The sequence below is a fragment of the Ursus americanus genome, chromosome 13 (genome assembly GCF_024610735.1).
Source record: "Ursus americanus isolate L20-20 chromosome 13, mUrsAme1.1.p, whole genome shotgun sequence".
Taxonomy (NCBI): domain Eukaryota; kingdom Metazoa; phylum Chordata; class Mammalia; order Carnivora; family Ursidae; genus Ursus; species Ursus americanus.
This window is the reverse complement of record NC_142139.1, coordinates 17,770,108-17,787,290: the sequence shown is the minus strand read 5'-3', so window position 1 is coordinate 17,787,290 and position 17,183 is coordinate 17,770,108. Positions and strand designations below refer to the sequence as shown.

At 36.9% G+C, this 17,183-nt stretch overlaps 1 protein-coding gene across 1 annotated transcript in view; it reads left to right on the top strand.

The window, feature by feature from the left end:
* ANKRD50 (ankyrin repeat domain 50) overlaps window positions 1-16,290 on the top strand; it is a 36,127-nt gene extending 19,837 nt beyond the window's left edge. The window contains exons 3-5 of the mRNA XM_045799025.2: window positions 5,449-5,678; window positions 8,147-11,697; window positions 13,274-16,290. Coding sequence (XP_045654981.2) covers window positions 5,449-5,678; window positions 8,147-11,694 — 3,778 coding nt within the window. The 3' untranslated portion in view covers window positions 11,695-11,697; window positions 13,274-16,290. The remainder of the gene's footprint in view (window positions 1-5,448; window positions 5,679-8,146; window positions 11,698-13,273) is intronic.
* The last annotated feature ends 893 nt before the right edge of the window (window positions 16,291-17,183 follow it).

Here is a 17,183-nt window from a genome sequence, read left to right as displayed (position 1 = left end):
GTCATAAGGAGAATTCTTACAAGCCTGGACACTGGATACTAACCTGCAATTGCTGGTCCAGAGGGAACTTCTCTTACTGAAGAAGAGCTGTCGTAGATACATAAAAATATATCTCAAGAACAAAAGAGGAAGGAATCCGAGAAGCAGAGCCCAAGAAACACTCACCAGAAAAATGTTGTCATAAAACAAAAGAAATCTATGGCCAAACATATAGCCTTAAATGAAAATATAATTAATAAGCAATTGCCTGAGTTAAACAGTTACATGAAGCAGAAATAAAAGTGCTTGGAGAGGGATGCCTGGGTGGGTCAGTCGCTTACGCGTCTGCCTTACAGCTCAGGTCATGATCCCAGGGTCCTGGGACCGAGTCCTGCATTGGGCTACTTGCTTGGGGGGAAGCCTGCTTCTCCCTCTGTCTCTGCCTGTCACTCCCCCTGCTTGTGCTCTCTCACACGCACTATCTCTTTCTGACAAATAAATAAATAAAATCTTTAAAAAAAAGTGCTTGGAGAAAAGATGGTAAGACGGTGGAATAAGATGAAACATACCCAAAATATATATGAGGGTTTACTCTGTGAAAAGGAAGATATTTCAAATCAATAGGAGAAAGATAATTTCATAAATAGTTTTGGGATATCAGTGGGGCCATGTGGAAAAAAAAAATTGGAACCCTAGGTCACGTCTTTATGTCAGAATTAATTTGATTAAAAAATAAAATGTTCAAAGCTTTTGAAGAAAACATGAGGAAATATTTTTTAAGCTTAGAGTTGGGAAGGCCCCTCAGAAATGTGACATAAAACTCAGGAATCATAAAAGAAAAAAAAAACTCTGATATATTATCTGTATAAAAATAATAAAAGAAACTGCATGTCAAAAAAATACCTTAAAAAGTCAAAAAGAAAAATAACAAAGAGTGGAAAAAATTAGCAACAAATGTATTTTCTTAATACTAAGGAGTCCCAAAAAGAGAAAAATTGACAATCTTTTGTAAAATGGGCAAAGGGATATAAAGACACAGTTTTTTTAAAGAAAAAGAAATATGGGGGCGCCTGGGTGGGTCAGCCATTAAGCGTCTGCCTTCGTCTCAGGTCATGATCCCAGGGTCCTGGGATCGAGCCCCGCATCAGGTTCCCTGCTCAGCAGGAAGCCTGCTTCTCCCTCTCTCATTCCCCTTGCTTGTGTTCCCTCTCTCGCTGTCTCTCTCTGTCAAATAAATAAATAAAATCTTTGAAAATAAATAAATAAATTAATTGATTAAATAAAATAAAAAATAAACAGAAATATGACTCCTAGGCATATGTAAATGTGATTGGCCTCATGATAAGCAAAATGTAAATTAAATCTACAGTGATGCCTTTTTTTTTATGTATATGTGTAAAAATTAAACAGGCAGTCTTACATAGCTGTTGGGAATATACATTTATGTAATTTTTAAGGAGGGTATTTTGTCAGTTACTACCAAAGTATATACAGGTATGCCCCTTAACCTAGCAACTGTAATCCTAGTAATATATCTTACAGATGTGCTTATACTTTGCAGAATGATATGTACAAGAACACTGTAGACTTTGACTGAACCATATCAATAATCATATTAAATGTAAATGGTAAATATCCTAATTAAATGGCAGTTTGTCTGCTTGGAAAAATGTTAAGATCTAATTATATGTTGCCTACAGTATACTTTGTATATAAAGAGACACATAGTTTAAATGGAAAAGAATGAGGAAATATATACTATGCTAACCCTAATCAAAAGAAAAAGCATACATTAATATCAGGTGATGTAAATTTTGAAGAGAAGAATATTACCAGGGATCAGAGAGGATCATTTCATAATGATAAAGGGATGAATTCCTCAAGGATATAACAATCATAATTGTTTCTTACTAATAACACAGCTTCAAAATATCAAAAATTTATACAATTTCAAGAAGACATGGACAAATCCACCACATACATTCTGATATTTTAACACTTCCGTTTCAGTAATTGATAGAGCAAATAAACAGCAGATCAGTAAGAAGAATTGAACAATATTATCACCAGATTGACCTAATTGACATTTGTAGAACAGTCTACCCAACAATAGCAGAGTACACATTCTTTTAAGTGTCCATACAACATTTACTAAGATAGATAAATTCTGGGCCACAAAACAAATCTTAATAATGTAAGGGTATGCAAGTTATACAAAGTATGTTATCTGATCACTGTTGAATTAAATAATGATAATAACACAATAACATAAAAAACCTGGGAAATCCCCAGATACTTGAAAACTGTACAGCTCACTTCTAAATAACCTGTAATTCAAAGAAGGAATCAAAGGGTAATTATTTAAACTACAAGATATTGAAAATACTTAAGAAAGGAATTCATAATATTAAAGGATTATATTAGAAGAAGAGTGTGAAACTTATTTAAGTTTCTATCTTAAGAAACTAGGAAAAGAAGAGCAAACAACGAGTAAGCAAATGCAATGAAATAATCATCAAATCCTATCAATTTCACCTACCAGATTTCCCTCAAATTCTTATAATATTTGCTATAATATAATTATAATTAGTAGACCCTAGTGGTTGAGGGTATAAACTAAGGTGACCAACCATGTCGTTTGCCCAGGAGTTGGGGCTGGGGAGGAGGTGCAGCTAGTTTCTCAAATCAGTGCTTAAAACTTGGAAAGTCCCAGGCAACAGTATGAATGGTCCATCCTTGTGTAGGTTCTGGAGTCAGACCTTAGACTTGAAACTTTCCTTTAACTTTGGACAAATGACTTACCCTCGTGTGCTTTGATTTCCTCATCTGGAAATGGGTATTATAATAGTACCCATCTTAAAGAGTTTATGTGAGAATCGGATGAGTTAACGGATATGTAAAGTACTTCAAGCATGTAAAACACTGACTTGAAGTTAGCAGAGGTGCCCCCTCTTTTTTTTTTTTCTTTTAAATAAGCAGTCGCCTCCCATCTCATTCTTCCCTTGTAGACTTACCTTGCTTCAGGCTTTCCTTCAAATATAACCAGTTATTTTTATAAACACAAATATAAACATACCAATTTCCTGCTTGAAAACTTCAGTAGCTCCTTAGTACCCTTAGGTCATAGTCCAAATTTCATAATAAAATTTAGAAAACCCAGTATTTACGCATTTCCCTAACTTTTCTTTCATACTCTGTTCAGTGGTCTTTCTGTTCTTTAAGACTTTGCAAGTGAGGTTGCCGCAACTAGATTTTTTTTTTGGTCCCGTGCGTTGTCCTTACCCTAGCTCTTTCTCCAGACTAAGCTTTTTTTTTTTGGCTTCCCTGAGCTCTCCCCCACCCTACCCCTATCAACAGCAAGTTAGGTTGGCCCTCTGTGTACTCCCATAGCACCGTGTATTATTTCTCAAGTGGCAGTGGTTATAGTACATTACTATAGTAGGTTATATACTATGGCATACATATTACTATAGTACCTGTTATCAACCTTCTTCTCCTAAGAGAGGAAATATATACATAAGATACGGTACAGTAAATTTTCTCAAATTTAGCATATTCCTTCTGTTAGGATTGCCCTGCTTCCTCTTAATTATAATTCATTGTAAAATTTATTGTAAATTTATTACAATTCCTGAAGAATTATAATTGGTTCTTCAAAACTAAATTCATCTGAGCACCTAATATCTGAATATTTCTCTGACCTCCTCTGCCTTTCCTCTCTACTTCCCTTGAGTTGGTCATTTATGAATCACACTGGGCATGTTACTGCTTTCTATCATAGCACTGGGCACACTGCACTGAAGTTACTTGTCTTCCATTCTAGACTACAGCAATGTCAAGTCTTTATTTAGGATTTGTTACGGGCACAGCACTATGCTAAGCCCTGGGGTCCACTCATGAGCAAAACTGGCATGGTCCCTGTTTTCTTGATGCTTACAGTGTAAAGGAAGAAATAAGAATGACATTAAATTAGTAAGTCTAACATTGCAAATTTGATAGTGTTATGAAAGAAATATTTAATACTATGAAAGCATAGGCATTCAATCTTGGAAAAGTGACTCTCAGGCTTACAATTGAAGATTAAGGAGGAGTTAATTGCATGGAGAGAGAAAAGAAGCACATTTTGGGCAGGGAAAACTGGAAATGAAAAGATCCTTGTGTGGGATGCCTGGGTGGCTGTCGGTTAAGTGCCTGCCTTTGGCTCAGGGCATGATCCCAGGGGTCTGGGATTGAGTCCATCATCAGGCTCCTTGCTCGGCGGGGAGCCTGCTTTTCCCACTGCCTGCCATTCCCCCTGCTTGTGCGTGCATGCGTGCTCTCTCTCTCTCTGACAAATAAATAAAATCTTTAAAAAAAATGAAAAGGTCCTTGTGTAATTGTATCTAATAAAGTCATCGAAAGAAGGCTAGCGTGGCTGGAGTAGTATTGTAAACAGGTTGCTCTGGCTGCGGTCGGCGCTCTGGGGAAGCGGTTGGAGACATGAGCATACAGAACACACAGGTGGTGATGGTGGTCCAGGTGAGAGAGATGAAGTGTGGAGTAGGCTGATGATGGTACAGACTGAGGTGGGTTTGGGAGATTTTTATAAAGAAATATTGGTAGGACATAGCGACAAATTAGATCTTGGTTGCTATGGGATTGAAAGTTTAAGAAGAGAGTTGTAGAAAGGATTATCTGTAAATTTTTGGTATTCATAACTAAATGGATTATGTCCCTTTCAGTGCCTTATTCGGCACATGACATGCTTAAGTAAATATTTGTTGAAAATGAATGAGCATTGTTTCAGTTATGAAAAAGTTATATTCAATTGCAGTATAAATTATGAGTAGGAAGTGCATTGTTCTGTTGAATTAAACCCAATAATTTGTTCTTTAACATTGAAATTTGAACATACACCAAATGGGACCTAGATTATAGTAATTTATCTTTGTATCATCTTTTAAAATAAAATTTGTGTGTGACAAGCTCGTATAACCTGCAGTCATTTTGTAAGAGAAATAATGAAACATTTCTAAATTATATGGGACACTTGATATTTTCTTTTTATTAAAGTGGTCCCCAAAGTTTGTGGGGTTTTTTTTTTTTTTTTGGTGTTTTTTTTCCTTTGCAGCACATTTTAACTTGGTTATAAGCAATTTAAGCTTTTTATTGGTGATTCAAAAAAGCCAGGAAGGGAACATTGAAATGGGGTTTCCTAAAGTTCCTACTGTCCTCCTTAATTATGCTGAATTACTAATACACACACACTCTTACTCACACACTTTATTGTGGAAAATGTTGTTACTGAAAATGTGAACTGTTCAGCACTAATATTCTTAAAGTAAGGAACTGAAGCTTGCACAATATTTTTATTCTAAAACCTTTATTTATTCTTAAAACATATTTATAACCTATATGACTAATGTTTGAATGATAAACTAAATGTCGTAGCCAGTGACATTCAAAGTGTTCATTGGATGTGTTTTACAGATGTGTTCTGCTCCCTCTTTTGGGAATGAAGCCTCCCCAGCAAAGCCTGTATCTCCTTGTTGATTCTGTTGATGAAGGGTGTAACATTACCGAAGGTGAACAAACGTCCACCAGCTTATCTGGAACTGTTGCAGAGCTTTTAGCTGGTCACCATGAGTTCTTCCCACCATGGCTATTGCTTCTGTGTTCTGCCCGAAAACAGAGTAAGGCTGTTACCAAAATGTTTACCGGTAAGTGTAATTACTGCCATGTATGTATATTGATGTGTTATTGATATATTTCTAAACTAGCTGTCTTATCTTCTAAACTATTCTTGGCATTTTTGTACAAATGCCACATTGGCTTAATATTTTTTTTTTGTACACTTACTTCCCAGCCCTCTTTGTCACCAATATTATTATTCTGAATTAATATAGTTTTACTTTTATTCCTCCAGATTGACTTTAATAACATACTTTTTAAAATTATAACTATTAATAATATAAACAAAAAGTATTAAATTTGGTTAAAGCTTTTAATATAGGAGAAATCTGAAATATAAAATAGACTTTCTTTCCATCCATGAGCATAGCATATTTTTTTCATTTCTTCAACTTTTTTCCTAGACTTTTTTCAGTTTCCCTTGCCATGTCCTACCTAATTCTTTCTGCTTTTTGCTATTGTTTTAAGTTGAAATAGATGGGTTTTGAATTGAAATGAGTGCATTCAGAATTAGAATTGGCAGGTGTATCACCATAGGGAAAGAACATTAAGATTTCTACTGGGTCTAAATAGGTTTCACCCACTCATATCTGAGGATTTAACATTGTTGGAAAGAGATTTTCTCTTTCCTGATGTATTCAGTACACTAACCAGTAGCATTTTTATTAATGGCTTCAGATTAGAGTCAATTTAATGAAAATTACTTTGGCCCTTAAGCAGAATCTTGACTGCCTTTGAGGGTATTATTGTGGGCTAATGGCAATTGGTATGTGTTATGGGACTGAAGAAAATAGCCCATTTGAAACTGTTTTGTGCACAAAGAAATTAATCCTCAAGTATTTTTGAAGATTTTCATACATACTTACTTTATCTGGTTATAAAATAATGTGTTCCATATAGAAAATATTTTAAATGACAACATACTCAAATATCAACTAACATCTTTCAGGGATAAAGTATTAAGTAACCACTCTTTAACATTATGTGTTAAATTCTGTGTATGTTATCCTACCTAGTTGAGGTCATACTTATATCAATTTGATTTCCTGCTTTTTAATAAAGCGTAACATTTGTAAGCCTTTTAGTGTCACTATATTGTCTTTTTAATAACTATATTAACGACTACATAATTTACTAGTGTATCAATGTGCCAGAATATGACTTTCTTATTGTTGTACTCCTAGGTTTTATTTTCCTAGTCCCTACCCTCACAGACTCTTCAGGATAATAAATAATTGCAATGAGTATCAGGTTATAAATACTGGCACACATTCTATCACTCTGTCATTCTACTGTCAGCAGCACTAAGAAGTTTCATACCTTGGGAAATATTTTCAGTAAGAATACAAAAGTGGTTCAACAGAGATATGGTCCAACATTTCAGTAAATCATGTTTTTATTCCTCTAAAAATGTTGAGCTTTTTTCAGCCTTATAATAATATGTTAAAGTGCTTTGATAGCAATGTATTAAATTGTGTATATTCATAATAAGAGAATTACATTTATAATGACTAGAAGTTGCAATTTTTAAAAGCAATTATTTTCAGTATCTTTAACTCAGGGTATTCATATTATTAACAGGTATTCTCAGTTCTGCTTTAATGAACAGATAACTATCATTAATGATGAACTTAATAATTTAGTCTATCTAAATTCATATTACTAAGCATTTAGATTTGGAAGAGCTTTATTTTTTAAACTGTAAGCATTTTGTGTATATTCTTTATGAAAGTGTATTTTTAGTAGTAATTTAGAGGCAGTGACAGGTAATACTCATAAATGGATATAAATATTCAGTCCCATAATTAAGGGTGTGTACATTCAGGTATGTGGATGGGAATATATAAATTTTTCACGTGAAAAAGATCAGCGTGTAAAAACAAGCAAGTGTTATTTATTATCTCTGGCAACCTTTTCTCCTTAGTCATTTGGAAGTTCAGAAACTCTTACCAGGGTGCTTTCATGGATATGTATATAAGACTTTCTAATGTTGAGTTTAGTATCTCTCGTCATTAAAGTTGAGAGGAGCCCTGAGCCACTAATAGAATAAGAAATAGTTCCATTTGTAGATCAGAAAATGAAATCGTTTATCTGCCATTAATGCCTTTTTACAGAAGGAAGAGAGAACTGGTTTATATGCTTATAGATATTGTGGCACTTGGGTGGTACATTTGGTTAAGCAGCCGTCTCTTGGCTTCAGCTCAGGTCATGATCTCCTGGGTCACGGGATCAAGGCTCCGTGGCAGGCTCTACGTTCAGCAGGGAGTCCATTTGAAGAGTCTTTCCCTATGCCCCCCCCATGCACGCCTGTGCATGCCTGCACTCTCAAATAAATCTTAAAAATACAAATATATTCATAGGTTTTAATTTATAAGTATTGATTTGTTATTGATTTCTTTGCTAATTAGTTTATTATATTTTGAGGACTTCCTCTTCAAATAAATGGCAACTTCTGTAATCATTTTCAACTGATGACATCTACTTTTTGTCTCTTTAGGTTTTCGAAAAATAAGCTTAGATGACCTTCGGAAGGCATACATTGTTAAGGATGTTCAGCAGTACATCCTTCATCGTTTAGATCAAGAAGAAGCTTTGCGACAACACCTCACAAAAGAAACTGCAGAGATGTTAAATCAACTGCACATTAAAAGCAGCGGATGCTTTCTTTATCTAGAACGAGTTCTAGATGGAGTTGTAGAAAATTTTATTATGTTAAGAGAGATTCGTGACATCCCAGGAACTCTAAATGGTCTGTATCTCTGGCTGTGTCAGAGACTTTTTGTAAGGAAACAGTTTGCAAAAGTTCAGCCCATTTTGAATGTGATTCTTGCAGCCTGCCGACCTTTGACCATAACGGAATTATATCATGCGGTATGGACTAAAAATATGTCATTGACCTTGGAAGACTTTCAACGTAAGTTAGATGTCCTCTCCAAACTTCTTGTTGATGGACTAGGAAATACTAAAATACTATTTCACTATAGTTTTGCAGAGTGGCTTCTGGATGTGAAACACTGCACTCAGAAGTATTTATGTAATGCAGCAGAGGGACACAGAATGTTGGCTATGAGTTATACCTGTCAAGCCAAGAATTTAACACCATTGGAAGCACAAGAATTTGCATTGCATTTAATTAATTCAAACTTACAGTTAGAGACAGCTGAGTTAGCTCTCTGGATGATTTGGAATGGTACACCTGTCAGAGATTCCCTGTCTACTTTAATACCCAAAGAGCAAGAAGTGCTACAGCTGTTGGTTAAAGCTGGTGCTCACGTCAACAGTGAAGATGATCGCACATCGTGCATAGTCCGACAAGCCTTGGAAAGAGAGGATTCCATTCGGACATTATTAGATAATGGAGCTTCGGTAAATCAGTGTGATTCAAATGGGAGAACGTTATTGGCTAATGCTGCATACAGTGGCAACCTTGACGTAGTGAATTTACTTGTCTCCAGGGGAGCAGATTTAGAGATCGAAGACGCGCATGGACATACCCCACTTACCCTGGCTGCTAGACAAGGACATACCAAGGTGGTTAATTGTTTGATTGGGTGTGGTGCAAATATTAATCATACTGATCAAGATGGTTGGACAGCATTAAGATCTGCCGCTTGGGGTGGCCACACCGAGGTAGTTTCTGCACTACTTTATGCAGGTGTGAAAGTGGACTGTGCAGATGCTGATAGCCGAACAGCTTTGAGAGCAGCAGCTTGGGGAGGACATGAGGATATTGTACTGAATTTGCTACAACATGGTGCTGAAGTCAACAAAGCGGATAATGAGGGGAGAACTGCGCTGATAGCAGCAGCATACATGGGCCACAGAGAAATTGTGGAACACCTCCTGGACCACGGAGCAGAAGTGAACCATGAGGACGTCGATGGCAGGACTGCACTCTCTGTCGCTGCTCTTTGTGTGCCTGCAAGTAAAGGACATGCATCAGTTGTTAGTCTTCTAATTGATCGGGGTGCTGAAGTAGATCACTGTGATAAAGACGGCATGACTCCACTGCTGGTAGCTGCCTATGAAGGACATGTTGATGTGGTTGACTTGCTTCTAGAAGGGGGAGCAGACGTAGACCACACAGATAACAATGGTCGCACACCCCTCTTAGCAGCAGCTTCTATGGGCCATGCCTCAGTGGTAAACACGCTTTTGTTCTGGGGCGCAGCTGTGGATAGCATCGATAGTGAAGGTAGGACGGTCCTCAGCATAGCTTCAGCCCAAGGAAATGTTGAGGTAGTACGGACTCTGCTGGATAGAGGGTTAGACGAAAATCACAGAGATGATGCCGGATGGACACCTTTGCATATGGCAGCTTTTGAAGGTCACAGACTAATATGTGAAGCACTTATTGAACAAGGTGCTAGAACAAATGAGATCGATAACGATGGACGAATACCTTTCATATTAGCTTCGCAAGAGGGTCATTATGATTGTGTTCAAATATTATTGGAAAATAAATCCAACATTGATCAAAGAGGTTATGATGGCAGAAATGCACTGCGGGTTGCTGCATTAGAAGGGCACAGGGACATTGTTGAACTACTTTTTAGCCATGGAGCTGACGTTAACTACAAAGATGCTGATGGCAGGCCTACGCTTTATATTTTGGCCTTAGAAAACCAACTTACGATGGCTGAGTATTTTCTAGAAAATGGTGCAAATGTAGAAGCGAGTGATGCCGAAGGAAGGACGGCGCTTCATGTTTCCTGCTGGCAAGGCCATTTGGAAATGGTGCAGGTTCTGATAACCTACCACGCTGACGTCAACGCCGCAGACAACGAAAAGCGGTCTGCCCTGCAGTCTGCGGCGTGGCAGGGCCACGTGAAAGTGGTTCAGCTTCTGATCGAGCACGGTGCCGTCGTTGACCACACGTGCAATCAGGGGGCGACGGCCCTCTGTATTGCAGCGCAGGAAGGGCACATCGATGTAGTGCAGGTTTTGCTGGAGCACGGGGCCGATCCTAACCATGCTGACCAGTTTGGGCGCACGGCTATGCGCGTTGCAGCCAAAAACGGACATTCTCAAATAATTAAATTATTAGAAAAATACGGTGCATCTAGTTTGAACGGCTGTTCCCCATCTCCTGTTCATACAATGGAGCAGAAACCTCTGCAGTCGGTGTCTTCAAAAATGCAGTCCTTGACGATTAAATCGAATAGCTCTGGCAGTACCGGTGGAGGGGACACGCAGCCTTCATTGCGCGGCTTACCTAACGGGCCAGCTCATGCGTTCAGTTCCCCTTCAGAATCTCCAGATTCTACAGTCGATCGTCAGAAGTCGTCCTTGTCAAACAATTCCCTGAAAAGCTCAAAAAACTCATCTTTGAGGACGACTTCATCTACAGCAACGGCTCAAACGGTGCCCATCGACAGCTTTCATAACCTGTCATTCACAGAACAAATTCAGCAGCATTCGTTGCCGCGCAGTAGAAGTCGACAGTCCATTGTGTCCCCATCTTCCACGACACAGTCCCTGGGACAGAGCCATAATTCACCAAGTAGTGAATTTGAGTGGAGTCAGGTAAAACCCAGTTTGAAGTCGACTAAGACAAATAAAGGGGGGAAATCAGAAAATTCCAGCAAATCTGGGGCAGCTGGGAAAAAAGCTAAACAAAATAATTCTTCACAGCCAAAGGTTTTAGAATATGAAATGACTCAGTTTGATAAAAGAGGGCCTGCAGCCAAATCTGGGACTAGTGCACCGCCTAAACAGATGCCGGCGGAATCTCAGTGCAAAATCATGGTACCTGCGGCTCAGCAAGAAATTGGTCGATCTCAACAGCAGTTTCTTATTCATCAGCAAAGTGGGGAGCAGAAGAAGAGAAATGGGATAATGACAAATCCCAATTACCATCTTCAGAGCAACCAGGTTTTTCTCAGTAGGGTGTCAGTCCCTCGGACGATACCAGACAGGGGGCATCAGGAAGTGTTAGAAGGATATCCTTCCTCCGAGACGGAATTAAGCCTTAAACAAGCCCTGAAGCTTCAGATTGAGGGTTCTGACCCTAGTTTCAACTATAAAAAGGAAACACCATTATAAAAGGTAACATTTCATCAGCATAGAGAGTAAAATATCAAAAGTATTGTTCTCTTTACTAGGGATGCCCTTTTCCCGAATAGTCGCATGGCCAATTCCCTCAGCTAATCTCTGTTCAGATGCCATCCTGTCTCTCAACAAGACCTTCCCTTAGCATCCTTGTGAAGTCGAATGGTCCCACCACCAGCACTCTCTTTTTTCCTTTCCTGCTTTTTGTTAGCCAAAGAACTTACTATTTAGCATTCTTTATGTATTTTATTTATTATTATGGTTATTATTTGTCTCTTCCCAACTTAAATGTAAAGTCTGTGAAAGTAGGGATTTTTATCTGTTTTGTTCTCTGACATATTCCACATACTTGGAATACTCTTTGGACCTATAGTTATTTCTCAGTGAAAATGTATTGAGTAAGTGAATGGATGAATGAATGAGTGAATGAGTAAATGAATGAATGAATAATACTACTTAATGGATCTCAGATTAAGAATTTCTTCCTATACCGTCATTTCCTCTCTTAAAAGCTCTTTGATGGAAGGGAGAGGACCATTTCTGTAATAGTCACATTTTGGTTTGAATAAAATAGTGTATGTAGTGCTTTAGTAGATAGGTAGTCACTGTTAATTTCCTTCCTTTTCACCCTGGAAGAAGTCAGAGATTTGATCCACAAAAGGTAATTTTTATTATGACAGATCTCTTAAGAATCTTCCAAGTACAATTTGCACACACCAAGAATAGGCGAGGAAAGAGGATAAGGTGGATGTATTGGCAAGAAGGTAGTTAGAGCCTCGTATATTTCGACGTAAGAATTATATGTTTAAACCTCAAAATAAATCATATTTATTAAATAAAAACTTTTCCTTCCACCACAATGAATGCTTCACTCATTACATAGGGGACATTAATGAGAAAATATATACATAATTTTATATAATAGACACTTTTTCAGAAGCACATTTCTCTCAGAGATAAATCCAAAGGTTTCGTTAGGGATCTTTGCTAGTTTATCCTGCAAGTATATTTGTCTCACTTAGCTTAATCGTTTTTCATCCTGTAACAAAACTGTACTCTTTAGTACACTGAAATTTCCTCCTTTTGCCTTTTTTGTCTTTGGAGCTATATTTTAGGGGTATTTTAGGTGAAGCATTTTATTATAAATTACAAACTTCCTGTGCTTTCTGATAGTAAACGCCCTTCAATATGAATCAATGGATGACTGGTCAGATACCATTTAAACATAATTTGTGTCAAGTAGTTCATTCTGCAGTGTGATATATTTAAAAAATATTTTGTTCTGATGGTACAACCCTCTAACTCTCATGACATCTTTTGTAAAGGCAAAGTATAAATATATATTAAACAGTACAACACATGAATTAGGGTATGAATTAGGGTAAACATTTTGTGGATTCTTTAAAAGTGACTTATAAGTTGAATAATGAATCTTTAATAGATGTGTCCACTTTATGCTTTACATAGTAAGTATATATATATATAAATATAATTATATAGGGTCTTAAAACTATATGTAGTTATATAATAAGTATAATGTAGAAATTAATTTTTTTTTTAACTTTTGCATTAGTTTCCTATTCTGTGAAACAGAAGACATTGTGATTGGAGTGGTTCTTCAGCTACTGGATGAAAACATAAAATGCCTGTTGATTTGCTGAAAAAAAAGGAAGAATGTGATATCTGCAGTACAGTTACCTTAATTACTGTAATGTGCCTAAATAGTAAGGCTGCCTTCTCAATGTAACCTTCTGTGCTTAAAAAATTTCATTTTGTGTGCTTTGTATTCACTACACAAGAATAAGCACTTTTGTTTTTTAAATGCAGATATTTACTGCAGTTCCCTGATAAAAGCTGAAAAAAGTTTTCAGTTAAGATTTGATAAATGTGCATGTGCCATGATCAAATATATACGAAAAGGCAGTGTTCTTTGTATTTATTTTTTTTTCTCTTTCTTGGCGAACGAAACTTAAGCATATTGTTTCAGTCACATTTGCATTGTCGTAGTGGATGGCTTGTTTCTTGTATCTTTAAAAATGTTGCTCAATAAAGTAAATCCTGCAACTGTTTTATGTTCAGTACGCCTTCAGCATTGGTTAAAAATGTGTTTCTATTTAATAATGCCACATTGAGGTGAAAAATGGTTTGTTGACAGATTTTTTAAAAATAATTCTAGTGTTTTAGGGAGCTGCTCTAAGTAGTTTAAATTTGGATTTCCCAGTAGAATCCTCCTAATCTCTGGCTAAAGATGAAAAAAAGAAAAAGAGAGGAAAAAACAGACTACAGGCAGAACAAAGTTCTGTTTCGTTCACTGGGATGCAAGTTCACCTTCCACTCACTTGTCATTCCACCTCCAAGAAGACAGACTATCATTCCTGAGGCATGAAAATTCTCAGGGACAAAGCCATGCCTCAGGGCGTGTGTACCTAGAAGGAGATGCACCTGTCTGAGGGTAGATTTTTGATCCCTGAACACAATTCATTGACTACACTTCTCTCTTCTGTCCAGTTAAATAAGATATAATTTACCAGCGTAAATTTTCGTGCTGGCTTCTCTCTCCATTGTTTCCATCGTGTAAATCACTGCATGACCAAAACAGCCCCCACTCAAAATCAATTCAATCAGTTTTAGTGGTAGTCGATGAATATTTTTGATGAATGTAGTATGTGCGGTCCTTCACAGGTGACACCACTAACCTGTCAGTCATAGCACATGTGTATTTTTTTGTTGATATTTGGTAAACAGTAGTGATGGATTTGCACTTTTCTGTCCACCTACTCTTTCCGGTTTTCTTCTTTGGCCAGTTGCTCGCAGGATAACTGGATGGCGGGGTTAAAGATGAAGTCTGTAACCAGGGAAAACAAAAGTGACTGGCTCAGATGAGCAGGGGACCCAGAGCCTTGGCCTCCTGGCTGGCCTCTAAACCAGTGAGGCGGCTTGGATTTATTGTTGAGAAGCCATGGTTGTGGGTTTGGTCTTTGAATAAGCCCTGTGAACTTTAGAAAGCCCAGAAATTCTGTTTTTCCCATGTGCTGATGATAAGAAAGAGGAATGAGGAAAGAGAATTTGGAGAATCAGCACAAAAACACTGCTACTACTGGAGAAAAATCTTGAGTAACAGAGGTCGGTAATGTCATCTTCATATTTGAAGGACACGTGATGCATCACAGAAATAGAAACGTGTACTTGGTTGTGATAAGTATTTCACTTGAATCTGTGTGTAAGGCTTTTGTTTTCTCTTATTTTTTAAAGTCAGCAAAACACATTTTGTGTCATCAGTAAGTCATAATCAGAAATAGGAGAGAGGTTCAATCAATATTAAAGTGACATGGCAATATTGATAACTCGAATGTGAATGTTTCAAGTATTGAATTTTTGTCCCCATGGGACATTTATTAAATACACTTAATAGGACTCTTGCAAAGTAGCCTTAAAAGTGTTAATGATTCTATTGATAAATATGAATACATACTATTATTAGAACCAATCTTACTCATGTCTCGAATACAGTACATTTACATTACTGTAGAAGATGGAGCTCTAATTTCTTATTAGGTGTATTTTTCTTTAGAAAGAGAACCCTGAAAGCTGCCAGTTTTTCTATTAACCTTGAATTATTGGACTTGTATTTATTTAATTTTATTGTTTTTTACAAAAATGCACCTTGTGGCCAAAGGGCAAAGATATGACTCATTACATAAGGGATTTATGTTTTTCAAAGAGCTGAATGTTTTCATATCCATATTATGTACACTTGAAACAGTTGGTAGGAAGAGGATCTGTTGGAAAAATATGATTTTCAAAAGTAAGTATTCCTCTGGATGTTTTTGTATTGATTGTGTTTTGGAATAGGACAGAAGTGGCTTTAGTTAGGGTGAGGGTGATAACGGTGCTGAAGATGCCCTGCTTGGCCTATTTGTTTTTGTGGGGGACTTAATAGCATGACTGAAAATGGCTTTTGCTTCATGAAGAAGAGTAAAAAATAGTCCCCTCAATTTAAAATGCCTAAATAGCTATTTTAAAAATTAAAATGTTCAAATTGTGTAAATCACATCAGGTGATGTGATTTACACACCTAGGATGCCATGTGCGTATAACTTTTTTAACATTCCATCTGTGCCCATTCCCTAGAAGTCGTGAGTTGATAATAAGGGAAGTGATAAAAAAATACAGTAATGAAAAATTAAAATCTGAATGTATGTAGAAAAGGTTTTGGAAGGAAAATTGACTGGAACTCCTGTGTACTGCAAAGTACAGCCAGTATCTTTTGTCTCTCTTCCTTATCCTCCACCCCTACTGGAATCCTTACCAAAAATAATTCACTACTTTAAAAACAGGAGTAAATATTTTTCTCAATATTGTTTGGCTATGCAAATGTTTGTTTTGCTTACTGTTCTCCATTTACACTTCTCAGCAAATGTAGTTGCAGACAAATGCTTTCTTTTTATTTTTTCCTTGGTTTGGGGTATGTAAATAGCCTAAAGTGTACATTGAATTTCACATTGTAAAAGTTTTATTTTATTCCTTGTATTATATTAAGCAAAAATCCCTATGTATATGAAAGTGCATAATAAATATATTTGCTCTACAGAGGATATCTTGTTTTAATTTTATCCTTGAGCCAGCAGAACATGCATGACGTGTTTACAGTAAAAACAACTATTAGTTTTAAGTTGTAACTTATTTTAAATAAATACGGAGAAAATGAATTTGGAAACATTTTACCAAAAAAAAAAAAAAAATGAGCTACAAAAACTTCACCAAGGAAGGTAGAAAAACAAAAAGATCTAGACTCTCTGTCTTCCCAAGGCTTCTGTAAGGACTTAGTGTTCTTTTTCTTTTTCCCGTGATTGAAAACCATAGATGTGCCGGACGTCAGCACGCAGGTTCACGACTCTGAAATTGCGTAAGCCTGGCAGTCGTGTGCGCGCACGCTCCTTGGCCGTCAGGATGTTATGGCCATCTCGCCTTCGATAGTTAGGAGTTTGTTGCAAGTATGATCGTTCGTTTCTGTGTATTCTTCACTCGGTAAAGTTGAGTCACTTCATGATCCGTTTCTCTGACCAGAACACAACGTCGTATATATGTACGTGCTTGTGTGTGAATATATACGATACATGACTCCAGGGAGCGGTTTCTAAAAAGGCCAGTAAGGTATTCTGTGTTAGGTGATTTTATGATAGTTACAGAGTTCTGCAGTAATTACCATATATCATTTATAAATGTGTTGGATTAATAAAAATCTGACTCAAACTTTTTAATAACAATGTTTAAACACAAAGGGGTGGTGTACTTAGAAGAATTTTGAAACAGACTGGTTGACTAAAACTTACATGGGGTTTTCTAGCTGGTGGTCCAAAGAAATACACTGTGAGAACTTGGCAATGACTAAGGTTTTCACTCCTTTGCCCTAGTAGTTGGAATCCTTCCAACTAATAGTGGTGATACATACTCTGAAAGCTTCGATTCCTGGATTTGGGGAA